Source organism: Xiphophorus hellerii, chromosome 6, assembly GCF_003331165.1.
Source record: "Xiphophorus hellerii strain 12219 chromosome 6, Xiphophorus_hellerii-4.1, whole genome shotgun sequence".
In the NCBI taxonomy this organism is placed as follows: Eukaryota; Metazoa; Chordata; class Actinopteri; order Cyprinodontiformes; family Poeciliidae; genus Xiphophorus; species Xiphophorus hellerii.
In genome coordinates, this window is record NC_045677.1 from 4,474,778 (window position 1) to 4,502,175 (window position 27,398).

The 27,398-nt window shown below is 41.1% G+C and overlaps 2 protein-coding genes across 3 annotated transcripts; one reads left to right on the forward strand and one right to left on the reverse strand.

Moving 5' to 3' along the window:
• Positions 1-24,858, reverse strand: cdc73 (cell division cycle 73, Paf1/RNA polymerase II complex component, homolog (S. cerevisiae)). The gene is made up of 17 exons (XM_032565427.1): positions 24,688-24,858; positions 23,999-24,104; positions 23,828-23,897; positions 21,814-21,876; positions 21,597-21,649; positions 19,935-20,023; positions 19,582-19,795; positions 18,426-18,524; positions 18,207-18,285; positions 17,321-17,385; positions 4,940-4,997; positions 4,476-4,511; positions 4,302-4,389; positions 2,916-3,077; positions 1,118-1,218; positions 891-1,032; positions 1-800 (listed from the first exon to the last, which is right to left on the reverse strand). The coding sequence occupies exons 1-17, from the start codon at positions 24,816-24,818 to the stop codon at positions 764-766; spliced, it is 1,593 nt and encodes a 530-aa protein (XP_032421318.1). The 5' UTR covers positions 24,819-24,858; the 3' UTR covers positions 1-763.
• On the forward strand, positions 9,060-17,179 carry LOC116721595 (beta-1,3-galactosyltransferase 2). 2 transcript variants are annotated; one of them, XM_032565451.1, is made up of 3 exons: positions 9,060-9,846; positions 9,969-10,234; positions 14,157-17,179. In XM_032565451.1, the coding sequence occupies exon 3, from the start codon at positions 14,271-14,273 to the stop codon at positions 15,531-15,533; it is 1,263 nt and encodes a 420-aa protein (XP_032421342.1). In that variant the 5' UTR covers positions 9,060-9,846; positions 9,969-10,234; positions 14,157-14,270; the 3' UTR covers positions 15,534-17,179. The 2 variants fall into 2 exon arrangements, with proteins under 2 accessions (XP_032421342.1, XP_032421341.1); XM_032565450.1 differs by lacking the exon at positions 9,969-10,234 and having other exon boundaries at positions 9,061-9,846.
• Positions 24,859-27,398: the final 2,540 nt, after the last annotated feature.

Here is a 27,398-nt window from a genome sequence, read left to right on the forward strand (position 1 = left end):
TCTAGGCGTTTCACAAAGGCTTTATTGTCCGTTCTCATGTGGTGACTTAAAGCAATTATTCTCATCTAGCACAACACCAACGAAGAAGAAAAAGAAGACAGTCATTAGATGACCGGTAGAGGTGCTGATGGCGTGAAAAACAGAAGTAGGAACTGACTTAGATAACCGAATCACTCACCTGCAGCCGTCTCTGCTCAAAGAGCTTCGGCTCTCTCTGGTTTTATCATGTATGTACATTATGGCCACAAACGCGCTAAATCAGAAGGTCGTCAGAGTCTCTGCGCTCCATCTTAGCTCTACGTCGCTTCAGTTGTTTTCCCCGATCCGAACAGTTCTGAGCGGAGAGCAACAATCTCCTTGATAAAGACGGCCAAAAACAAGGAAACCCGAAACATCTCCATCAGGTTTTTGTTGCTAGGTAACTTGTTTTTGACCGTTTCCGCAGTTTGTAGAATTTTATATCAAACGTAGTTTGGTTTTTCTGTTTAACTACCTGGAAACTTAAGGGAAAAAAAAACAACAAAACAACAAAACAAAATAAAACAAAAACTGGGTCTGAAACAGAAAAACCCATTAAAAAGACTTTTCTTATGTTCAGAGGGAAAACTCCAGACGCTTTGGGAGTTTTCGGGGAAATCCGTCGGCTGTTCCGTCCGCCTCGGTGGAGGATGGCTTGGCTGCTGGGAAAACACGAGGGCCGAGCCGAGTTGGAAGGCTGTGGAATTAACTTGAGGGAATTTCAGAGAGAAACACTGATCTGAGCTCAGAACCGGAGGTGAGATTTGTGTTTCACCATGTATCTAAAGAAAGAGAGATGAGAAGACAACAACAGGTAAGTTATAGCTTTGAGACATCAGGTCACGGAAATCAAAGAGGAAAGGAGTAAACACCTGTCGAGGGTTTCCCAAAAGCGTAAGAAGACGGGCCGGTCGAGGTGGCGTTTGTGGCGGCTCAGCTCCAGGACGGTCACGTCCCATTTCTGCACGTTCGGGTCCGTCTTCGCCTCATCGTACTTCAAATGGAAGGCCCGAACTGCAGGGGAGAGAGGGAAGCGCGCGGTGAAAATGTTGCGTTTCGTCCACCGAGTCCTCGTAAGCCAGAAAGGCCTTTCACTCACTTTTTGCAAAAATGTCGACCGGAGAGCCGTCGGGCAGCAGCCACGGCCAGCCCTTGAACTGCCAGGCGGGACCCTGCACGAACACGGCCACCACCCGGTCCCTGCAGGAACACAGAGCGGCCAAACTGAAGCGGGAGGAAGTTTCCCCAAAAGGTGTTCCAGATGCATGCGGCGCGCTGCGGCTTGACTGGTTTACTGAAAGTCCACAGCTTTTCGGTTTTGTCACGTGTTGGAGAAAAAGGAAACTCGTGGGGTATTTTTGCGCTTCCTCTGGTTTCACCCTTCACCTTGACACAAACTTCAGTGGAAGTGAAATTACACGATTTAGCAGAACCGTATAGCCATGCAGCAGAAAGAGTCAACATTGGCTCCTCTATTAACCCTTTAACATGGTTTTTACCAGCACTGCATTGAGAAGTAGCTCGCACAATGAGCTCAGCTGATGCACAGTTGAGAGAACATGATGTAAAGCTCAAAAAAGTCGATTTTAAAATACCGCCCCTTTAATGATTTCAAGGTAAATGTGGAGCCCAGTTTTGATCTGGTTCCCATCTTTTAGACATCCAGGGTTGTAAAAAGCTCTTCCTGGGATCATCACTACGCTCACATTTTGAACCAGATTAAGCATCAAGTTACAAACAGAACCATTCCAACCTGGTTGCACTAATCTGTAAGAATGAGGACATTCAACCACCAAGTTTTAGTTTTGGCACATCTGCACCAGGGGAAGATGAACAGCTTGCTACAGTTTAGATTCTACTGAACATATGAGGATTATTATGTAATTAAACTGGAACAGTTTATTATTCCTTGCACAAATTAAACGGCTGCAACACAAACACCAACTTGCTAGCAGGCGACTTTGAATTTCATTGCAATGTTTTGCTGTACTTTTGTGATAATGATCAAAATGTTGTACATTTGTTCATAATGTTTTGGTCCAGGCGTTGCTTTTTAAGACAGTTATTCCCTCTGGTTCTGAATTTCCTGTCCCTATTTTTTTTAATTTCATCATTCATAATGTTTTTCTTTTCTTTCTCTCTTTCTATCAAACCTGGTCTTCAGGCTGGTACTTTGGTCTCAATCAGCCCTTTTTATTTATAAGGACAATTTTGTTTACAGAAATTTCAATATTCACTTTATCTGTTGCTTTGTTTATGAATTTTAGGTATTTCAAGTTAGAAGTTAATTAGGACTTAAAATGTACTGATTTTTGAGGATGCGTTTTTGCATTATTACACCATTACCATGATATTACTTGAAAATGGTCTCAAAACAACAATGTCGTTTATCACAGTAACTTTTGGAACAATTTGTCCAGTAAAATTTTTTATTGTGACAGACCTAACTGTGATTTTCACAATCTAAATTAAATTATCCAAGTAAATGAGCTTTTCAGTGATAATCTCGACCATTGATGTGTGGGTTACTGGTCTTTTATCTCCACTTTTCCGATACTTTGGTGTCCAGTTCACTTAATTCATGTCCACTTTAACTGTACAATCTTGATACTGATGGCTATGGATTTTAATCCCATATTAAAACTTGGGTTTCAGAAAAGGCCTGTTGGGATATTCTGCTATATTCTTTATAGCATCATCGTTAATGATTTGAGGTGTAGGGAAAAGGAAGTAGTAAATGATGGAAATACTGTTGTGTTAAACAAACAAACAAAAAAGAAAAGCAGAACCATGCTGAGACTGTTCAACAACTGGACTGTGACTTACTTCCACAGCCGGAAACCGAGCTGATGCAGCGCTCTCTTCACAGAGTGACTGAATGAAAAGCAGCAGCTCACCAGTCCTGTGGAGCCAGTTTCAGCGGCTGGTCGATGACGCGGTAGGGAACGGTGACGCTGAGCGTGGCGCCGCCCGGCTGGATCTGGTCTTTGCGCCTCTGGAGCAGAACCTCGTTGTCCCGCTGGATGCCCTGCTTCTTCTTGTCCTCTGATGTAGTGAACCTGGAAACAGGGATTTGAAGGATTCAGTCTCTCCGTTTGAGGATAAATCCAGTTTATGCTGGTTGTCCATCCGACTAGGAGTACTAATCCTTTGGTGCCTGGAGTTCATTTCATACACCGTATCAGTTCACTACCGGTTTCCATGGTCACCACAGTGATGAGACTGCCCTCGTCAAAGTGGTCAATGACATCCACATAATTACAGACTGTGGAAGAACCACGGTGATGCAGCATTTGACTGTTGACCGCGACATATTACTGAAGTAACTGGAGAGTTGGGTAGGATTCTCAGTCAGTACTCAGTTGGTTCGAATCTTATCCACAGAACGGCGATTTCTTTGGGTAGACTTTAAAAAGCTGCTAGTTTATAAATCCCTGAACAGCTGAGCACCACAATACATTAAAGATCTGTTGTTGTATCAAAATTCCAGACCTCTCAGGTCTTCTGGTTCTGCTCTGCATCCCCAGAACCAAACATGGAGAAGCAGCATTCAGCTTCTGTGCACCAAAAATCAAAATCAAACTTCCAGAAAACTGCAAAACAGCCGAAACACTGAGTTCCTTTAAATCAAGTCTAAAAATCCACCTGTTTAGAAATGTCTTTGATTAATGTAACTGGAATATTGATCCATATATTTGATGTGTATTTGCTTGATGATGGCATCTGACAAAATGCACTGTTTATTGCTCGTTTCATAATAACTATTGAGTTTTTATGGTGGAAAGCACTTGGAACTGACACGTTGCTATACAAATAAACTTGACTTGAATGTTGGTAATACTTGGTTTGCAGCAATACGATAAAAATAAAACAAACACCAGTTGTTAACATCGACCAAGTATACTTACTGGACAGATAATAAAAAGAATCCACCAACATCGACTAAAATCAGTGTGAAAGCCGAGCTATTGTGCATCCCTACTTTTGGCTGAAGGTTATTCTGTGAGAATCTTATATTCAGCCAGGTCTATGTTCTAGATTTCGGCCATCTTTAATGCTTAAACCTCTTAGTGCCAGTTCTGGGAGGAGCTTTTCATTGTCTACAGAGAAACACAACTAATCGGAACATAACTTGGGAAATGAATCATTAATAAACACGTGCCGGTAGTAGTGGGGGGAAAAAAAGGGTACTTTTACATGTCTGCCACTTTATCTAAACTAGAAAGGCAAAGGCAAAAAAAAACAACAACAACAAAAAAAACCCCATTACATCCACATCTTACTTCAGATCCTGCAGAAGATCCTTAGCATTGAGCATCGTGATGAGGGAGGTGGTGGCAGCAGGGATGATGATGATGGGGGTTCGAGATCCTGCAGACAAAGTGTTAAAAACGAACAGAAGGTTAGCGAACGCCTCACGTTAATCGGAATTTACATAAAGGGCAGCAGATGTGTACCTTTCTTCTGATTTGGTGGAGGTCTGGCTTGTGAAACTTAAAAAAAAAAGATGAGAAAAACTGTTTTCAGAAACAATATAAATCAAAACATGTCAAACATTAAGGATCATCTTGGGTCACGCGACTCTTCTGACCACACAAAGTCCCTCCAATCGTAATTTTATCCAGACAGAGCATATTTCTATTTATAGAGTCTGCAAACAAGTTCTCTTTTGGTGAAACCCAAACTGAGGTCACTTTGTTCTTATCTCAAGACAGCTCTCTAATGAGCTGACAGAACTGTTAATGCGAGCAGCAAATAAGTTGAAGTTTCTTGTCTTTATCAGCTATAAACAAGCAGCATTTTAAGAAACAAACCATGTTTAATGTGCACTTTTACAGAAGTACAGGTCATTTTATAATACTTGGAAAAAGTACACTGGAAGCACAATGTTTATACGTAAAGATTTTAAGTCAATTCGGACCTGGGCGGGGTACTGGCTGCAGCGCCGGGGTCTGGGCCTTCCGGGCAGACGCTCCTTCCTTCAAACAGAAAATAAAAACTCCATGGTCACACACAGCTGAACAACGCATGGTTTGTGTCTGACATATGCAAAGGTAAACATGGTAAACAAAAATGTTTTTGTGAGGAAACAAAAAAAGAGAAGTTATAAAGAGCTCAATTTGGTGTGAGGGGAAGTGGACTGTCCTTCAAGATCACCGACGGTTCAGAAAGGAGCAGAAACTGCTCAAGTTTCAATAAGTTACTCATTTCTTCTAAAGAATACAGTTTTTAGACAGGGAAAGAGAAATCTAGATTTCCTGCAGCTCTACCAGTTTTAAGTTGGGACTTTGACTAGACCTCTTCAAAAACTCTTTTTTTTTTAGGGTCTTTGTGTTGTCTGCAAAGTTCAATTACAGTAAGTCATTTGAATCAGTTTTGCAGATTTTATTTACAGGCAGCGTTTCCAGACTTTCAACACGTTCAGCATGAAAAAAACTAAACAAACAGCTTTGAGTGGATTGTTAAATTTGGGCTGCCTTTCGCAACGGGAGGGTTTGTAAAGGAAAATTTACAAATGTATGTCATTGTGTGACAAAAGAAAAAAAAAATAGTCAAAATGCAGCGTTATTGCACCAATTAACTATGAAATCTTGATTCTGTTGATCGGAATAAGGTGTCACTATACAATTGTATTGCAAAGAACAGAAACCTCAGGGAAACATCAGGATTTAAAAGAACATATCACCACTAAAAACTCAAGTCACATCGTGTTCGAAGAGTCAAGACCCCTGCAGTCCCAGTGGGACCTGGTTCTGGTCGGAATATGTATGTATTCTGAAGAGTCTGAATGCAGGCGATGACATATGGGACACGAGATTATTTATACATGACCATATCTGGCGCTAAGCATGAATTATTTTTGGAGTTCGGTGGGTTTGCATTGTTTTGGGGGTGAAAATAATGCAAACCTGGCAACCCTGACAGCAGGTGTGTTTGTGTGAACATAGTTCACCTGTAACTTAACAAAAGGGGCAATTATACAACTTTACACAAGGCATGTTGGTGTGGAAAACATTTTCTCTTAAAATCAGTTGAAAACGCTTTTCCAACATTTTCAAATGTCAAACACTAAGTAACGCAGTCGGTTTGTAGCGGCCTTTGTTTTCAGTCATCAGACAGGAAATGAGAGAGAGGAAGAGATGTGCAGCGAGCGTCTCGAGGTTGTGAGTTGTGGTCCAGTACGCTGCAGGACGCCAAAAAACAAACGCAAAGCACCTACGCAACCACTCAGAAGAGGTCAGCAACAGACAGGAAATAACCCATTAAAAAACGACACCAGAGATGGAGAACTGAGTCAGCAGTAAGAGCCAAAGAACGCTCATCATCACCGATGAGCCAGGAACCAAAAGAGAAAAGAGAGCCACAGATGCAGTATGATGATAAGCATTGAAAAAGAAGGAACAGTAATTAATGTCTTCAACTAAAGCAAGAATTCAAAAATACTTTCCAATTTAAAAATACTTAACTGGTCCCAAAGGGAAATTATACAAATGAAATTTGGCAAAATCTACAGTTAATCTCAAAAGGAGCATAACTTTTTTCCCTGAATAGTTTTCCATGCTTACAAATATGCTTTTAATTTGAAGATGCAGCATGAAACTTTTATAAAAAAATGTATATTTTGCATACATGTTGAACCTGTCGCTATGCCATGACAGTGTGGTACCAGGCAGATAATCTGTAGAAAAAAGAAATTGAGCTCCTCCGCCTTCCATCAGGAACAACTGATCAGAGCCAGGGGGCGGGTCTAAGAGCTGTCAATCACCCTTTGTGTGACGCTGCTAATATGGCAATAAGGAAGGCAAAAAGAGACAACAAATTAGATGCATGTTAGACAATATAAGGCCTGCAGTAAAGCTCAACACCCTTCTCCTTTCCCCAATTTTTAAAAAGTGAATTTCAGATTGTGCTGTGGCTAATCTCACCTACCTAGTAATGGTGCATGCAGTGCAGACGTGAAAGCTCCCCAAGCAATCCTAAATTTAATTTCCTTTAATCAACGTTTTAATCTAGCGAGCTTCCTGTGGTTTAACTTTGAACTACAGCCTGTTCTGTGGCTTCTACAGCAATCACCAATGTGCTTCCAATAAATTATTCAGGACATGTTTCATTAGGACAAATCCCGAACAGACTGAATATTTCATAGCGTCTGTTTAGATTCTCCGCCAGCGCAGCGGTTAGAAATGTTCAAATGAAGCTGATCTTGGAGGAGCAGCCCTCCTGTCCGACTAATCCCAATGTTGTGAACCACTGCGCGGGCCGGGCAGCGGCGCTTCGGAGCTGACGGTAAGAGGATAACATCGGCACAATCTCAGCACTTTCACGGTAACGTAAACAGATTAGCACGAATTTGTTTTGCCCAGCAGATGTTGATGGCTAGTTGATAAGCAACCTCTATCAGCGGCACCACGGAATAAAACTCCCTAAGATTAAAATCACGCACGGCAGCAAGGCAATGACAGGAAATCCCTAAAGGGAGGAGAGAGTGTGAGGAAAAACATGCAACATGTTTCGATGTTAAATTTTAGAATGATGACAGGGCTTGATGTACATGTGGGACAGTCATAAAATAATGTAGTCGAGTTATTTCATTGCACTCTGTCTGTCTGGGGTCTCTAAGCACATAAAAGGCATTGACCTAAATGAATCAGGACTTTCCCACAACATTTTTCATCCACAGTCTAGTTAGGATTTGCCATTTTTTAAGGCTAAAACTCTAGATTTCATTCTATATATATATATATATATATATATATACATACAGGAGAAAGACCAGACACTGTAACCAGTAACGTGCTGTATGATGTGAACTGTAACACACCTGGAAGAAACATTTTTGATCAACTGCCTGGAGGAATTTAAATGGTAATGCATTTGAATCAGAATATATTATTATCTTGTCCTGAACTGGATTGACTTAAATGATTTGTGGCAGAGTTGAATCAGATGTTCCTTAATATGACAATCTGTATTACAATGACTAGACTGATAACCATCTAGCTACATTTTGGAGAAGTCATATGGCTTCTCTTATGGCTGTAGCCCCCATAAGAGAAATAAGGAGGTCTAGACGTTGGCTTATGTGGCAGTGCTATTGCATATCAAGTAATATTTGGTGTTTGAACTATTAAAATAGGCAGCTATGACCATTTTTAGAGGAAATTAAGTATCACAGATTTTAGCTCTTCGCTGTTGACTTTGATCTAAGAGTCTAGAATACTATGTGGTCCACTGTAAAATCATATTTTTCCATTATTCCCTTATTTCTTCAAATAACTTTTGCTTGATCACTTGGTCCATTCCAAACTAAATGTTGATTCTGTTATTAGGCATTAAGAAATACAGAAATTCTGTGTTAAATTCTGCATTTCTTACACTTTTTGTCTTCTCATTCTTCATTGGAAAACATTAGTTGCTCGTTTGCCAACATAGCAACAGGCTTTCAAAGAATGCAAACAAGTAGGGTCGCAACTATGTACTTTGACGTGTATGCAAACACACTATAAACATAAGATCATTGTTGTCTGTTTGTGTGTGTGGGCGAGCGTCGGGAGAGGAGCTGAAGGAGTGGAATGACACCTAATCAGTGCCTCTATTCCTGATCAAATCATTTACACACACAAACAGCTGCTTACAGAAAGAAAATGCAGACAAGAAATCATTCTTCTGCCAATGTTTGGCGCCCCGTTTTATGCGGCGCCCACCTTTTCCGCCACTGCAAACAAGTGTGGTGGAAACAGCATTTTAGTAATGCGTTTGGAATTGCCATGCAGTGTGATAAATTAGCACAAGTAGCTGAATGCTGACTGTAAGAGGTTTCAGTTGGCCTCAGTCCATCTTTGCCAATGTGAGAAAATTAAACCAGAAGTCCCCCCCCAATCTTTAAATCCGATTAGGAAATCTAATGTGTTCCAAGTGTCGACAGAGAATTCTCTCCTCTTGCTTCACAGCATGCCACATTCAGATCATACTTTATTCTTCTTTCTGGGGAGTGGGTGTGAATACAAATAGGTCAGTAGCCCAGCCCCCCATCCCCCCGCCTCCCCTCTTTAACAGAGCAGCCAGCAACAGCAGCAGAGACGCCGTGACGTGCTGGGAGAGCGTAATGCCACCAAGCCTGGAGCTGCCTCTCAGAACAAACGCACAACTGACAGCACTGCCTCGCGCTCCTCCTGGCCGTCCTCATCCTCCCCCGCTGTTTGCAGCCAGAAAACAGAGCGTGAGAGGCTGCCGAATCAGGGAAGGCAAGAGAGGAGCAGGGGAAAAAAAACAAGAGGACTGGAAAGAGATCGCAGGGAGAGAAGACAGCATGCGTAAATCAAAGGAAAAGAGTGCAGAGGAGCATGAGAATGGAAAGAGGAAGAGAAGCTGAAAGGAGACGTGAAGCCCGTCCGATGACTACTGCTCTGATTAACACGTCTTGATTACGGTGAAAAGGACCCGCGGCTGCGGCTAACCGTCACCTACAGCCTACTCTTCTTTTTCCTCCTCCAGCCACAGGCAGCTGCAGCAGCGTCAGAAACCAGCCTCGGGGCTGGGGAGGGGGGACAATGCATCAAGACAGATGGAGAGATTGCAACACTCCAGCTCTTCACGCACGCTCAGCTGATGTGTGGGGGGAGAGCGACGGCTACGCAACCGGCTGAACGCGTCGTTTTCCCACTCCGAATAGAACGATGGTGAAAAGCGATCGGTCTGAGCTGCAGCGAGAAAACAGGAGGGTTCATCGTGGGCTCTGGAGGAAACGAGGGAGGATGTGAGCCGGCCGAGCCTGCACTGCACGGCTGTCTTTCAACAACGGCTAAGGAGGGAGGAAAGACCAACAGGGTGAGATTTGCAAACCTTGCAGTGGCCCGCTACAGAATTACCTGCTTTTAACGGAGCCTACAGGATGTGAAGGGTGTGTCAACTTAAGAGGGAAACATTTATGTTTCTCTGTTTTGATTCAGGCAGATGAGATGAAACTCTTCAGTTCTCACAACCCACTGTCCTGGTGAAACCCTTCAGTAGAGAACTGTTTACTTCTGTTAACATGAGTAAACATGAGAAGTCAGAGCTCACTCAGCTTCAGGCTGCTGCTGCTGGTGGAGATGATACACATATAGTCAGTCTTTTAGGGAATGATCAAAGCGATCTGCAGATAAGGAAATCATCCTATGGGTTTTAGCTTTCTGAACAACGCACTTCTCTCCATCGGACTAAGATTAAAGTTCTGGTAAGCTAACGGGATTTTACTGGAAGATCTCCATGCCTAATTTCTTTTACAAGTGATGGATTTGCTATCATCTGTATTAAATGTGCTAGAAAGAACCGTAAATTCATCTCTTTTTTTTTTCTTTGTTTGGAAAAGTTCTTGGTTATGCCATGATCAGGGTTTTGGACCAAATTCCCATTTCTCTTTCCAAACTAGAGGAGTCTTTGCAAAAGTACACCGGTTAACTTTATGTCCACCGCTCTAGAGAACATGGAGAACAAAAAGAAAACTATTAGAATGAGGATATGGGTTTTTGTTTCTTTAAGCTAAATTTAAGTGTGAAAAGGTGAAAATAAGAATAAAAGATGAAGATAAACAATCATTTACTGATTATGACCGCAAATGTGTCACAAGGGGGCCAGGGAACTGGAGGAGTTGAGTGATTTAACAATAAATCATCGACGTATTTCTGCGTATCGGGTCGGTCTCTGTTACTCTGTGGTGTTTTCTTAAAGGAGAAGTGATTTATTATTTCCTTAGCATTTCCAGGTCAGTGTTTGGGCCACATCAAAAATAGTAAGCCTTTTGATAGATCTGAATCTGATCTGGACTTTTGTAACAAACTGTTAGAAAATATGGCTCAGCCAGTGAACATACTTTTATTACAAAAATGTAAATAATATGACAACTGTCTTTCTACGCTTAGTGTAGAATTGTAGGTTCTCGACTATAAGCAGGTGGCTGGTAGCTTTACCTAAACAAAAGTATCATCTTGTCCAATGACAGTGTCATTTTCCTTTAAGTTGCCCACTGACACCTTCCATACCCGGCTAGATGTAAACCGCTTGTGTGCGTCACTGACGACACCAAGTACTTCTCCATAACAATGTGTGAAATTCAATTGATATTCAGCATCTTGTGAAGGAATATTCCATCCATTACATTTCAGATTACACCTGTTTTTAGTCCTTCACTTCTGCAATATTCCTGCATTGTTAGACTCATTTGTTCTTCAAGATGGCCGACTGCAACTTCTTCTGTTACAACAACAGTCGTTAATTCACAGCATTCAAAGTTATGTCTGTGAACATTCATCAATAATTTAATTTGATTAATTTGTGATGATCAATTATTATTAAAATAATTGTGAATAATAGGCAGTAATCGGCTAATTGTAAAATTGACAATACAGTTTTTAAGCCAAACTCTCAGAGCAGAGCAGTTTTTAACCCTCCTGTTATGTTCGTTTCTAGGGTACAGCAAAAATGTTCATGGGTCAATTTGACCCAGGGAGTGTTTAATCATGCAATAGTGTCAGAAACCAAAAAATTCCTCCAAAACATTTTTGTATCTGATTATTAACTCCAATACTAACCATTTCAATCAATATTTGTGCAATGATGTTTTATTATTTCTCAGAAATTAAGGATCAATGACGACAACCTGCTCATTTACTCATTTGGACATAAAAAATGGAATTTAGATTTTTAATGTCCAATGAAAAAAACCTAGACACAAAAAAACAATAATTTCCTTGAAGTTGACCTTTGGTAAATTATTTTATATTATACTTTTTTTTTTTTTTACCAAAGGGTGATCTTTATAATTGAACTTGAGACACACATACTGTTCTGGGTCAAATTGACCCGCTGATTAAAATCAAGATAAATGAGTCATGCAGAGAGTATTTATGTTTTTCTCCACTTCTGCTGAGTGTCCACTCAGTGTGGGTGGAGTTTGTCCACAGGAACAGAAAAGATTCCCGTCAAAGGTTGTGTGAACACCTGCTTTCTCGCAGTTTCCTAGTGAAGTAAAGAGAATAGTGAGAAAGTGGGCTTGTGTGTGTGTGGTTGCGTGTGGGTGTGTGTGAGTGTGTGTGTGGTGAAATATGGTTCATAACTGCAAGGAAACATATAGAATTGGACATTATAAAATCTTTTTTTGCACTTTAACCTGACTGCCGGGTCAAATTGACCCGAACAGTATCGATGTAAAAAGTAGACCTAGGGTTTGGTACAAATGTGTAAAATGAATAAATTTTCAACTTATGTCTAGAGTGCACCTATTAAGACAAATAGAAAACGTTTCATGCAAAAAAAATGCTTCTATTTATTTTTTTTTAATTTGTAAATTTTAAAACGGGTCAATTTGACCCGGAACATAACAGGAGGGTTAAGCCAAAATTGTATACAAAAAAAAAATAACATTGTGCAATTGAGATAAAAAACAATATTTGGAAAAACTGTTCTACCCAAAACTCCTTAAGTGACATAGATCAAGAACCGGATTCCTTAACATCCTCAATCATCTTCATTAGGAAAGTGTTTCTGAACACTTGGCTACTGTACAAATCCAATCGTCTCTCCATCAGTGAAGAGTGAGAGGTGTTCACGAGCAGATCAACAACTTCGGTGCCTGAACAGAAAACTGAGCTGAGCTGGGATGAGTAAGAACAGTTAAGGGTGACTCATGAAGCGATGACCGCGCGCTCCTCTGGGCTGCTCTAAAATTAGTGCTCCAAACATTCACCAAAACAAATACAACCTTGATTTCAACAGCATGGAGACGGGCGGGTTCAAACCTCAGCAAAAGCAGAGAGTGGTCCCCCGATATTACAAATCATGTGTGACTATAGTTGCTTCTGCAGCAAAAAGAAAATGCGTCCAACAATTAAAGCTTTGATGATATTCTGATAACTGTAAACCCTGTTAGAAAAGCCTCCAAATAACCACTTAGACTCATGGAGCAGCTGACAGTGGCTCTCGGCTGGAACAATGTGGCTTATATATTTAGTCCAGCTAAAATAGACCGAAGTGTTTAAAGAAAGCAGCTCACTTAACAACAATTCCAGTTCATCTTTACACACACAAACAGCTTCTTAGATTTCTGTGTTTTGTATGATATGATGAACCAAATTTGTTCTCCAAAAGCATATTGCTTCACATTTCCTTACAAGCAAATTAGTACTTCATGTCTTACTAAAACACTAGTCTTTAACATTTACTCCTGTTGTATCATTGATGCTTGCTGGGGAGAACAGGTTTAATAAATGTTCAGAGTCCAATGTGAACATGAATGATTGTGGTCTAATCATATAGGGGAGCTAAGAACTTACCTTTTAAAGATGATTTTATCCTCTTGAGTTGGTGATTTTCAGCTCTGGCATGGGATTTGACTGCTTAGTTTCAAACGCAGGAAGCTTCAAAGCGGTCTTATCCAACTACTAAAAGTAGTAGTTTAGACCAAACCTTAATAAATTTACACTTCCGTATAACAAAAGTTGTTGTCAGATTTTAGCGGCTGTAGGATTTTTCTTTATCAAAAGACCAAAGACAAAAGCGCTAGCTATTTCTCCTGCTAGCGCTAAGCTTGCACGTTTGCTTTGTTTGTACTTACCCAGCAAGCCTTGCGCTATAGTCTGCTTCCTGCTTTTGGAGCGGTCTCCGGTCTGCTCGGTGTTCACATATGCATTCAAAGAGCACCAGAGTTTGCTTCAACCAAACTAGGTTTGTAGGTGGATCAGAGTTCGATCACCCATTCAGACCTCTCCAAATGAACTGGACTTTGAAGGCAAACAAGCTAGAGTTCATTTGAAGCGGATTAACTAGGACTGGTGTGAATGCACCTTAAGAGTGACAGTGAATTTGGAGATTTTTTTTTTTCATTTCTTCCCTTTTGCAATTTTTAAATATACTTTAGATACTTCTGAGTAGAGCTTTCTTTTGTAGTAGCAGAACAAAATATGATTTTGTTTGTATATTTTCTAGAGTTGTGACATTGAAGTTACCCTAAGAATCCTTAAAAAGGCTCTGAAATGTGGTGGTAGCATTGTTGAACCCAAAATAAACCAATGCTTCTATACTTTGAAATATTTCTAGCTATCTAACACAACCATTATTTCTCTTTCTGTACCTACTCATATAATCATTCTCTTATTTCCTAGGTTATCTCTTGGTGTGGGCACAGATGCAAATAAATACTGCAGAGTGAACAACCTTTAAACCAGACACAAACCCCTCGCTTCTGTGATCAGAGAGCGGCTGAAGAACACAGAACAATGCAGTGGAGACGGCGCCACTGTTGTACGCACACGGCCAAACTTCTCTATCTCCTCTCTCTGCTGGGATTCCTCGTGTTCCTGGTCCACCACGTGCGGCTCCCCAAGCTAACTGGGATCCCGTGGTGGAGGGGCTACCCTGTGGTGTACGGAGGCACGGTGCTTCAAACCGCAAGAAGCAAATGGAACGGCAGCGCAGCGCACTCAGCGTGGAGGTTTGTGATCGTTCCCCAGGGAACGTTGACAACCAATGCCAACATCAATGTCTCTTTTCATCGTAGCGACACTGGCTTTGAGGGTAATTTGACAGGCAACAGCAGCCAGAGCCAAAAGGGAGCTCTTAATGCTACTCTGACCCACGGACCTTTCCCTTATGTCATCAACGAGCCGGATAAATGCAGACAGAGCAAACTTGCCCTGTTTCTCGTCCTGCTAATTGCCACCGAAGCTCGTCAGGTGGAAGCGAGGAACGCCATCCGGCAGACTTGGGGGAATGAGAGCGTTTTCCCCTCCTTGGGATTTATTCGACTGTTTCTGCTGGGGAAGAAAGATGGAGAGCTGGGACTTCTGCAGCAGAAGATGCTGGAGGCAGAGAGCCGGAGGCATCGCGACATCATCCAGCAGGACTTCCTGGATTCCTATAAAAACCTGACGATAAAGACTCTGATGGGAATGAACTGGGTGGCGAAGCACTGTCCGACGGCGAGCTACGTGATGAAAACCGACAGCGACATGTTTGTCAACACGGAGTACCTCGTCTACAAGCTGCTGCGGCCGGATCTGAAGCCCAAGAAGAACTACTTCACGGGCAACAACATGAGAGGCTTTGCACCCAACCGGAACAAAAACAGCAAGTGGTACATGTCGCCCGAGCTCTACCCGGGTGAACGGTACCCCACGTTCTGCTCAGGGACAGGATACGTCTTCTCTGGGGACCTGGCCGAGAAAATCTACCGGACATCGTTGAGCATCCGCCTACTGCACCTGGAGGATGTGTACGTGGGAATCTGCCTGGCCGAGCTGCAGATCGAGCCCACGCCTCCGCCCAACGGCTTCCTGTTCAACCACTGGAGGGTGTCGTACTCCAGCTGCAAGTACAGCCACCTGATAACGTCGCATGGTTTCCATCCCAATGAGCTGCTCAAGTACTGGCATCACCTTCAGAGCAACAAGCACAATGCCTGCATCGGCACGCTCAAGGAGAGGTCGAGCAGGGCCCACTCCAGACTCCGGGACAAGCAGGCGCATTTACTGAAACAGTAGCTGTTATCTTTGACCATATAACTGCGCAATTTGACATTTTGTACATAAATTTGCTTAATGAAAACACAACACTTTTGCCAAAAAAAAAATTTTTTTGGTAAGTTTTGGCATTAGGATGAAGTGTTTTGTTTTAACTATGCTGAAATTGGTTTATTTCACAAAACTCCAACAGAAATACTTTCGCGTCACACAAATCGCATGATTGACAACCAGATGCTACTGGGTTCAAGCAACTAAGATGACAAGAAGTGGTAGGAGGATGATGGCGCCGCATGTTTAATGGCTTACCGTGTGAACAAACTTATTTATGTGTGATTTTAATTGTGTTTGATAGAAAAGCCACAATTGCGTTTTGCAAAATTGTGTTTTTTCAACACAGGCGGAATATTGACAGAGTTTTGCCAATATTTGTAATGGAAGCGCAGCGACTGTCGGGTCCATTTAAACCCTACTGCTCAATACACCAATGATCACCATCACTGTTGAACAAACCTTACTTATTTTGAGATAAGACAAACAAAACGTGTAAAAAGTGATAAAATCCTGTGAAATTGTTGCCATTTTTCAGCTAATGCTGTTTCTACCGGAGTGATTCCCAGCAGAACGTCCATGTACACGGTGCTGTCATGAAAAATAAAGGGTGAAATGAACAGGCGTGCAGATGAAACGTCTCTGTACAATGTTAAATCTGCTGTCGAGTTTGATAATCTGAAATAAATAAACATTTCCAACACAACAACCACAGCTTTAGGGGGGGAAAAAAATGGTGAGCAGGTAGTGGAAGGTGAGACTGAAACTAACCAATCTCAGCTCAGCTATCTGGCTGTATTATCATCCAGTTCCAGAATAGTGAAAGATGTCACAGAAAATACAAAATGACAAGACCAGCAGGAATCATTATAGAGAGGCTTTGCTTAGCAACACAGTATTTTTTTTTAGTCATACTGTTTCCAGTGCTAAGCAGGTGCTAGTGCAGCATATCACTCTGACACCAATAAACTGATGTTATTTCAGCCAAACTGATTGAAGGGTTAGATGAACCAGTTAAAAGTAAAACCAACACGTTAAATATAAATAATGTGGAAAAATATGCACCAAATATTTTAGAAATTTGCCTCCGCCTCCCAAATGGAAAAAAAAGAGAAAAAAGTATGGTTTACTATGTTTACAAGTATAAGTAAACATATTACTTCACATTGATGTTTAGGTCTTAAATTGTAATCAAAGTCAAAAACAATATTCTGGTTCACACATATATGAGATGGACCAATTTAGACCTGAAAGTTAAAGGTGTGTTTTTTTCTGCCAATAATGCAGCAGAACCAGTGTTGTTACAAAGTCCAGGCTGTAATATCCTGACTCCAAAAGATTCCTCTTCCTTTTTTTCCTGCATTAAAATAAATCTGCAGTTCATGTTGATAAAATTACATAAAAGTATTCTGTTCTAGTCCTAAGTGGAAAAATTTAACATTTAAAGGTTTGACTTCATTAGATGATAGTAATAAATCCAGCTCTAACTCAGTTTAATCTCTTCTTAGAGCAATGCCATGAATAAATCAGATACCTGTTGGTTAAATATTAGGCTGGTGGTATAAGGGCTTTTGTTTGCAGCACTAATGAAGTTCAATAAAGTTAAACATTTCCCATTTCATGTAACAATGTGTTGTGTGACACTCAAGGCTCTCCTGCCTCAATCACCAGCCCAGTTTCAGCACTGGAACCCTTCAGGTGGAAAACCCTCTACTTCTGGACCCAGCTTCGTGACCGGGTCCAGAAGCTGGCCTTACCGTCACTGACTTCAGGGTCATGCCGTGGTAGGTGCCCATGGTGTCGATTTTGAAACCCTCCGTTTCTACAAAGTAAGAAAAGGTGATGAGCTGCAGGTTATGAACACACAATGTAAGAAACTAACAAATACTGATTTATGCTCGTTTTTCTAAAGCAGGTTTCGGTGAATTATAAGCCTGACAGCCTCCAGGCTGCACTTGCGCCCCCACCAGGCAAAGCAAGTACAGCCTGATTTTTTTTTTATAAGTGAGAGTTTATCTATATAAAACAGAAGAATACATAAACTAAAAACTGGAGTGTAGACATTTTTAGAATTGTTTTGTAAGCTTGCTGCTTTATTATTAAATTGAATATAATTTCAGGATTTTGCATAACTTTTGTCCAGGTTAACTTAAAAAGTGAGCAATCATTGTTACAGGTTAATTTTCTAAAGTACAGAAAAGTAATTGTTGGGGATGCACAAATATGACAATTTGGGCCGATGTTGATATCTGATATTAATACTGGCAGTATTTACCAATATTTTACTTTATCAATTTTTTTTATTTAATTACCCGATTGTCAGACTAATCGACAGAATACTCGATTACTGAAATAATTTACAACAGGCCTAATATAGACCTTGTGCATACAAACAAGACACAACATGGGATAATGACTCAATCTGTACCTGCCTTGGGAAACTTCATTAGCTGCTTTGACAATGATTTACTAATGGTGTAATGGAAGTAAATAGGACTCCAGTAGCTGAGGCAGAATTGGCCGACATTTTTCTATTTTGTACTGCAAATGACATTTGGCTTTTCTAAAGAAATACTCTCCTCGGTCTAAAAAAAAAGAAAAAAAGACTGATTTTATAGAATTAGAACCATGAAGCAAAGTCACCTTCTTTTCCTTTGAATCGCTCCTGATCGTATCTGTTGTAGGCGGCCGGGACGGGCTGCTTGTTCCTCAAGGACGGGTCCTGCACCAACAGAAACCGCACATTCACTTCTGCATGCAGCCATTTTAATTTATTCGGACTGAATTCTCATGAAGTTTCAATGAACCTTTACAACTAGGGAGCTTTGTACTGCTTTCATCATGAGATAAAGACATGTTTACCACTTGGGTAGTGTTCTGTGCTGGTCTCTGCTCTGGTGCTCGTCCTTCCTCTCTGGCTTTCACCGACTGAAGGATGGCAAAGATGTTCTTCGAGAAGTTCTTTAATAAAAAATAAAATAACACACACACTAATTTAACATGACTGTAAATGAACATGTAATCACACAAAATGACAAATATTCAAGAGCTAAACATTAAAAAAACACATCAGCAAGTAAAGAACTGAACATTTGTTATTGCTAGAGGTATACAAGTTCAGAGTGTAAATAAAAGGGCCAGTTTATAAACCCATGTTTCACTAGGATATAAATAATTTTTTTTAAGAATCTGAAGTTACAGTTTATTAAAGTGTGTATTTGTGGTTTTAGTGTTGCTACATAAAAGACTTAAATTATCAATGACTAGGGAAAGAAGTTCAGTTTTAATAAGGGATTTGTAATCCATACTCGAAAATGTGTAAAAAAAAAAAAAAAAAACATTTATTCTTCAAGAAATTCTGAGTTTTATTGTTTAAAAGAGCTAAAAACAACTTGGAAAATGCCATTAAACCAAAGGTCAGATTTCTATGCAGGAGCCAACTGAGAAATTCAACTAAAAATAACCTGCATGTTTACAGATGCTACAATATGCTCCAGTTCATTTAAAACACTTTAAAATGCTTTAACACAGTTTTAACAAGAATGTTTATTAAACTTCAAGATAAGCCTGTCAAGTTAAAGCTGAGACTTCAGTTTTTGCCGCCACCTAGTGGTTAAAACGGAGGTGTTTTGGACTTTTTTTCCTGAGCTTGTACAGTTCCTCTCAGCGTGGCTCTGTCAGCGTGGGCGGAATCGGCCATTTATCGCTGCAGCATATGTGAAGCTGCCGTCAACTTCCCTGTGTGGATATTACATAATACTGATGCAGCAGAACAAACAGTTCTGCTTCGTCTCTTTGCTTTGAATGCTTATCGTTCAGTAAGTCTCCTTAACTCAAGAGGAATGTCTGTCACTTTTATTATTCTCCCGAGGAACTAGAAGACATAATGAGTTGAAACAGTGAGCCGACAGGAAGAGAAAGTTCATACTTATCAGCTGAATCCTTTATAAAACCCAAGCTAGCGGTCATGTTGCAGGTGAGTGCGGTTGGGATTTGTCGGGCAGGTCGTGGTTCTGACCTTCCCGGTGCTCTGGAGGATGGTGGTCCTGGTCCTCCAGACCCGCTCTCGGCTGACGATGTCCCTGGTGACGTCCACCTCTGCGTCCACGAAGCTCCTCTGCTTCAGCGTGATGTCGTCGTCCAGGTCCGTTTTGATGGTCGAGCGTTTCTTGGCCATGATCTTGGCTTTGATGGCGGCGATTTTCTCCACAGACATGGCTTCGGACAGAGATCTGGATGAAGAGTGGGGAGAAAAAATAAATAAAATAAAATGTCAGGTTTTCTGGAAGGTAGCATTCTAAATAATGTGACTTTTTTTGAGTTTATTATAGCCCTATAATAGGTTTTGACAGAGAAATCTTGATTTTGTACCTGATCTGGTCCGTCTGCACGATGCCCTCTTTGTGGCCCTCCAGACGGGCGGCCAGGCGCTCCTTGTCCAGACGCACTCGTTCTGCATCCTGAAGGTCAACAATAAGGATTACTATTTGCTTCATTTCATTTTTCTGAATAGGAAAACAATTAAAATAAGTATTTTATCAAAAACCGGAGGTGTACAAACATCTAAATGCCTGATCTCTTAAGATGCTACAAAAGACAATAACGCAATAAATCATGCTTCTAAATTAAAAACATGGCTTACTTTTCTTGCTGATGCACCTTATATTAAATTAATACAGCTCTTTTTAGGTTCTTACTTTATGTTTTGAAGAAAATATGAATATTTTGTTGTTTGTTTAGCCTGTATGTAAACAAACATGATGATATCATGAAAAATAGACAAACTATGGATGAACGAAGCCTCAAATACTGTACTAGAGCACTGGAACACACTTAAGACATTAAATCTCAACCTTTGAATATAAAACAGGCTGCCGTAAAGATAAATAAACTGCCTTTTCCAGATGAGAAATGTAGCTATACACAAGGTATTGTTCAATTTTAAAAAGAAAATAAAACCTTAAGAATATTTACATCTTTTAATACAGAAACACAGACAACTATATTTTATTATTATTTTCAGGTATAGTGGAAAAATAAATTTTTCCTTCAAATGAAATCACAGCTGTGATTTGTATTGACACCCTGAATTGATAAAAAGAGCCATTAAAAAAATAAATCATTTAAAGTGTCTAGTAACATTTAATTTGCATCAATATGACTTCCTGTTTCAATGGGGTGTAATTATGATTGCGGATAGTTATTTTTCAAAGCAGGAAACGCAACAAACTATTAATAAATGTGCAGGAAACTCTGACATAAGAAAAGAACAAAATAAAAAGAGATGGATGTCTGAGACGGGGATCTGGTATTAGCATTAATTTATCTGATGTCATATGGGAAAATAAAATAAAACGGAACACAGAGAAAAGTCATGCCACATTTGAGCAGGACCAGGAATGGGTTCAACCGCGTGGAGTTTAGTTTCATTTAATGCTACAAGATAAAGAAAAGATTTTCATTGTGTGTCGCCACAGGTTGGAAAACAGAGATGGAAACGTGAAATTAATTTGTTGTAACTTGAATGACTTTGTACCAAGTTTGCTACCTGGATCTTGTCTGCAAGACATAGAAAGTGCAGAATCATTACAAAAGCAGCAGGAAGATTCTTTTAATTAAAATGATTCCCATTATTATTGTGGGGAAAAAAAACAATAAAAAAGGTTTAGACTGACGATGTGGTTTGCTGGTTAGTGGTTTTAATTTACAGTCAGTTTTTCTATTACAAGAAATGTTTTAGTTTAGTGTCTTTGATTCATCAAGGGCTAATCCAAATACCTGTTTTAGAAATAAAAAAACCTCTTTATTAAAAATGACTATATTTTACAATTGAACGATTTGTTTTACCAGATTTTGAAGTAATATGCCGGCACCAGAGGAGGTCAGGACCAATTAAAGCCAACAGAATTTACTTCATTATACAAAAAAGCTCTAAATTAATTTTTTTATAACATTTGAACTTGTTAAACTGCAAGCAATTTGTTACTTTTCATAAACCCATGTGGTTGAAACTCATCAATTTGCCTCAGTTACCTCAATCCTTGGTTTCTTGGCTTCAGAAGAAACTTCATCAGCTGCTCTTTTAACTTGGGGAGGAAAAAGAGAAAAGAGAGTTTTATCACCAGAAATTCAACGTACAGACAATTAAAACTGCTCAAACTGAAGTTCAGACAAATTAAAAGCAGAAACCTTCACAGCCACTGCCACATCATCATAATAATAAGAAGAAAAAAAGCTGCTATAAGCATACCTTGTGTTGGCCTTTGAAGTCCTATTTCTATTGGTGCGCTTCTGTCGATGCTTGTTGATGTAGCTGTAGAGGAACAGGAGTGTGTTGTTCATTACAGCAGGTCAAGTTTTACCTCTACTGGACAATCAAAGAGTTCTTCACCAAACTGGTGACACAAGCGAGAACATTCGACAGAACGCTGAGCTTTGTGGAAAAATCTGCTTCTTGGCACGCAGTGTGTTTTGGAGACACCTAGAGGCCACAGACCGCTATGACGGCAGGACCATAAGACTATGCTGAACCGTTTTCCAGTACAAAGTGGACCCATTGCCTTTACCTTTCACAGGTAAGAATTAAAGATAACGTAAATTTACGAGCTGAATTTCTTGACTTTGTGGCCAGTACTTTGCATTTCCATGGTGAAACAAACTTCTAAACAACAGAGAAATATTTCCTTAGTAACTAAATTGCCCCAGTTAACTACTCTAATTATTTTCTTAGCTTAGCTAACCTTTTTTATACTGTGTAGTTTTACTAAAGAGGGAAAGGCAATGAGAAACCTGTAACGGGCGCATCAACAACAGACCAAAAGCACTGTCGTCCAATCAGCCATTTCTCAGGTCTCCAACGGGGACATACCCTTTCCGTTTTGTTAATGTTGTTGTGTTTTTGAATTTATTGAAGTGATTTGCATCTCAGGGCCACCGTAGATTTTATTTTTGGGCCACATCACCCAGCCCTACGCAGAACTACCCAAACTGCACAGGAAGATCAGATCCTGCCAGCTTGTTGACAATTAACCTGCACTGATTTTACCTCTTTTTATGTTACATGTTTATATTTGGGAAATTTACTTACTGTTAAGGCTGCAAAATATAAATATCTCAATATTTAATGATATCACTTGCTGAATACAAGCTCATTTTCTTCTTCCCTCTCTCATCTGTGCTTCCATCACTGTGACCTTTATCATTTTGAGCAATGTCATTGGCATCTGGTGGTGTGAGACTCCGGCTAAATATTAAATTAGCATGAAAAATTCAAGTTCCTAATACTTGAAATGTATTAGAGAGCAATTATTCATGTCTCAGCGATGTGACTATCACGGTCATTATACATCAGTCTTTCTAAAACTAGTGGTCTGCAAGGTACTGCATGTAAATAACTATTTGCCATGAAATGAGGTCAAAGTGTGACGCATACAGTTAGCTTACCAAAGGATTGTGTTTAAAAGTAATAATGGATAAGTGGCTTAAGACCGGATTATTGTACAGGAAAGCTAGAGATACCGGAGGGAAAAAAACACAACTTATATGTTCAGAGCAATTCATGTCTGCAGGAATGTTTTTCAGTTTCTCTGGGAAAGTTGCAGAACTTTTATTTTTAGAACACTGTTACAATACATAACATGCCACCGGCTCGCAGATCTAGGTCTGCCCAGTCTGGGGGGCTAACAGCGACGAGGTGGTGAGCAGCGGTGCACCCCGCGCTGACTAACTGCATCTACAACACCTGAAATAAAATTATTTACATCGAGCTGAAAGAAAACAAGGTTTAGAATCCACACTTTTAGAATCCGTAAATAACTCCAACCACCTCCCAAAGGAAACTTGTTTGTGGTTTTGTTGTGGCCAGTCACATTTACAAAACAGCACCACACTCCTCATTATTGTTGTTTTCATGGACAAAGAATACATCAATAGGTGCATTGAGAGCTTAATATTTTCATTTCAGGTTGCATGTATTAAGACATCGTGTTATTCTGCAGGCAATTCCAAGCTACGCAGTCCGTTAGTGTTTGTTAAAGAAAAGCTCAACAACTGGAAACGTAGAGTGTACAGACTATGGAACAGATTACATGTGAACATGAGTAAATTTGTTCTCCTAAGCATTCATTTTTTTTCATGTATTCACACACATTACTGTGTGTGACTGGGTTGCATAGGACTTCCCAACTATACAAAAATCAAAACCCAAAAACTGAACATCCTGGCCGTAGGTGGACGAAAGTGACTTTTTAATGCATGCTACTTACAACTCTCGCCATTGAGGTAGGACAGCAATCCTTTTCGATCCGGCCGTCTGACAACAGGGATGTTCTCTGTCTATAATTAACATGCAGACATGTCAGGAACAGTGACGCTGTACACAGCTAGAGAGAAACTAACCAAAGATGCCAGCAGCTTTGGCTAAATGCTCCACTTACTGCAGCTCTCCGCACATACGAAGGATGCGGCAGATGCACATTGTTGAGCAAGAATAAAATGGAGTCCAAAGTATAATATTCTTTGGGTTGGCCCTCCTTGCCAGTACTGAGGGAGAAAACACATTGCCATTTTTAGGAGCAAAGTTTCAAAACATGGACAATTAAGCCAATTCTATATTATCTGCGCAGGTCTACAAGCATGAAGTTCTAGTTCTGCTTAACTCCTAGCAACAGTTAGTGAGTCCACATATACAGCTTTATGCTCAGAATATTTGCAAGATAACTTTTTTCTTGGTAGACTATAAAAACAGAATAATAAGCGAATATTACAATAAAAGGCGAGCATGTCCTCGCGACTTCATGAAACAAGTCAGAGCTAGCTGGCATCGCTAATTTAGCATCCCTTCACTGAGACAAGTTCGGTGTGTTCGCTCCTAAAATAACAGGAATACAAAAGAAGTGCAAAGCCCACGCGTTTACTCCAAAAATGAATAGTAAGCCGGAATATAATTTCTGCAAGTTACTGAAATATAATGCGAAAGCAACCAGCAGCTTAAAAGTTCTGAGCCCACGGAGGAGTTGTGTTAGCATTTTAGCACAAAGTAGCTAGCGAGCTTTACGTCGTTGCGGAGAGGGAGTTACAGGCCTGGGGGAAAAGAGGTTTAAACGCGTTTAGCGTGCTGACATACCCCCAGATTATGTAGTTTGTCTTCACATTTTTCGGCCAGGAGAACTCGCCGAATATCACCTCATCCCCTTTAGCGACGATTTCCTTTTTCTGGATATTATACTGACGAAGAACACTCAACACATCCGCCATCTTCCCTCGCCTTCATGTAGTATGTTTACGAGGCCCCCCACATATCAACACCAAGCGGCCTCGCAAGTTGCCTGATCCAAAATACACTGCTCAAAAAAATAAAGGGAACACTTAAACAACACAATATAACTCCAAGTAAATCAAACTTCTGTGAAATCAAACTGTCCACTTAGGAAGCAACACTGATTGACAATCAATTTCACCTGCTGTTGTGCAAATGGAATAGACAACAGGTGGAAATTATTGGCAATTAGCAAGACACTCAATAAAAGAGTGGTTCTGCAGTTGGGACCACAGACCACTTCTCAGCAGTGATGGGATTTTCGGCTCCTTTTCGAGATGCGGCTCTAATGGCTCTTCTTACTGTGGAGAGCCGGCTCTTTCGGCTCCCCATATATATTTTTGACATTATTAATTAATTAATAGCTTAAACCTACTTTTATGATATTTTGTTTCATTATTGACATTGTTAAGCACTTATGATGAGTAAAAAATGCCGCAGAACAATGCTATAGCAATACCGATGCGTGTGATGTCCGCATGTGCCTGTGCAGGTTGTTTGTCGAGCCTGCACGATAGGAAATGCTGACTTTGCACAGTCTGCACTCTGCCCTGGAGCTTGACGTAGCATTAAAATGAGTCCAAATCTTGCTCCGTTTTCTGTCACTCATTTATTTTCACCTATTCAGTTCTCACACTGACTCCCCTTCTTTCTGTCTTGCGTGCTTCTTGACCACAGCTTGGCCAACTGCCTGCCGTTTCCACAAAAAAAGTGGAGATAAACTTTTTTTTCAATGTTTTCCCGCCACATTATTAATTGAAACTATGTGTGATTGGTCAGATGTGTGGAGCACACGCTTGACATGAGGGCAGTGGACCGACCGAGGGAAAAAAAACCTCTCCGCTCTGGCACTGGCAGAAGAGCAAAACGCACAAGGAGAGGGAGAAGGGGGGCGGGGGAGAGACAGCGAGGCACCGCAGGACAAAAAAAACCGATGTGGGGAAAAACGATCGGCTCTGGCACTTGCAGAGCACAAGCACAACGACAGGGAGGCGGAGAGACAGCGATATACTGTAGAAAAAAACCCGGCTCCCAAATAGGATCCTAAAACGGCTCCCATTGTGGAGCCGGTTCCAATCGGTCACTTCAAAGAGCCGGATCGTTCGCGACCGACGCATCACTACTTCTCAGTACCTATGCTGTCTGGCTGATGTTTTGGTCAGTTTTGAATGTTGGTGGTGCTTTCACACTCGTGGTAGCATGAGACGGACTCCACAACCCACACAAGTGGCTCAGGTAGTGCAGCTCATCCAGGATGGCACATCAATGCGAGCTGTGGCAAGAAGGTTTGCTGTGTCTGTCAGCGTAGTGTCCAGAGGCTGGAGGCGCTACCAGGAGACAGGCCAGTACACCAGGAGACGTGGAGGAGGCCGTAGGGGGGCAACAACCCAGCAGCAGGATCGCTACCTCCGCCTTTGTGCAAGAAGGAACAGGAGGAGCACTGCCAGAGCCCTGCAAAATGACCTCCAGCAGGCCACAAATGTGCATGTGTCTGCACAAACGGTTAGAAACCGACTCCATGAGGATGGTATGAGGGCCCGACGTCCACAGATGGGGTTGTGCTCACAGCCCAACACCGTGCAGGACGCTTAGCATTTGCCAGAGAACACCAGGATTGGCAAATTCGCCACTGGCGCCTTGTGCTCTTCACAGATGAAGGCAGGTTCACACTGAGCACATGTGACAGACGTGACAGAGGCTGGAGACGCCGTGGAGAGCGGTCTGCTGCCTGTAACATCCTTCAGCATGACCAGTTTGGCAGTGGGTCAGTAATGGTGTGGGGTGGCATTTCTTTGGAGGGCTGCACAGCCCTCCATGTGCTCACCAGAGGTAGCCTGACTGCCATTAGGTACCGAGATGAGATCCTCAGACCCCTTGTGAGACCATATGCTGGTGCGGTTGGCCCTGGGTTCCTCCTAATGCAGGACAATGCTAGACCTCATGTGGCTGGAGTGTGTCAGCAGTTCCTGCAAGATGAAGGCATTGAAGCTATGGACTGCCCAGCCCGTTCCCCAGACCTGAATCCGATTGAGCACATCTGGGACATCATGTCTCGCTCCATCCACCAACGTCACGTTGCACCACAGACTGTCCAGGAGTTGGCGGATGCTTTAGTCCAGGTCTGGGAGGAGATCCCTCAGGAGACCATCCGCCACCTCATCAGGAGCATGCCCAGGCGTTGTAGGGAGGTCATACAGGCACCTGGAGGCCACACACAATACTGAGCCTCATTTTGACTTGTTTTAAGGACATTACATTAAAGTTGGATCAGCGTGTAGTGTTATTTCACTTTAATTTTGTGTGTGGCTCCAAATCCAGGCCTCCATTGGTTAATAAATTTGATTTCCATTGATGATTTTTGTGTGATTTTGTTGTCAGCACATTCAACTTTGTACAGAACAAAGTATTCAATGAGAATATTTCTTTCATTCAGATCTAGGATGTGTTATTTGAGTGTTCCCTTTATTTTTTTGAGCAGTGTATATATTTTTGTTATCATTTCAGAAAGTGAAACTAAT

Excerpts from the sequence above, each read along its gene's own strand:
- cdc73 (XM_032565427.1), bottom strand. The coding sequence starts at position 24,818 with ATGGCGGATGTGTTGAGTGTTCTTCGTCAGTATAATATCCAGAAAAAG. Across the intron at positions 18,525-19,581 it reads TCCTCCAGAGCACCGGGAAG|AACTTCTCGAAGAACATCTT; the intron begins GTCAGAACCACG and ends TTTTTATTAAAG. Across the intron at positions 17,386-18,206 it reads GCGATTCAAAGGAAAAGAAG|AAACGGAGGGTTTCAAAATC; the intron begins GTGACTTTGCTT and ends CTTACTTTGTAG.
- LOC116721595 (XM_032565451.1), top strand. The coding sequence starts at position 14,271 with ATGCAGTGGAGACGGCGCCACTGTTGTACGCACACGGCCAAACTTCTC.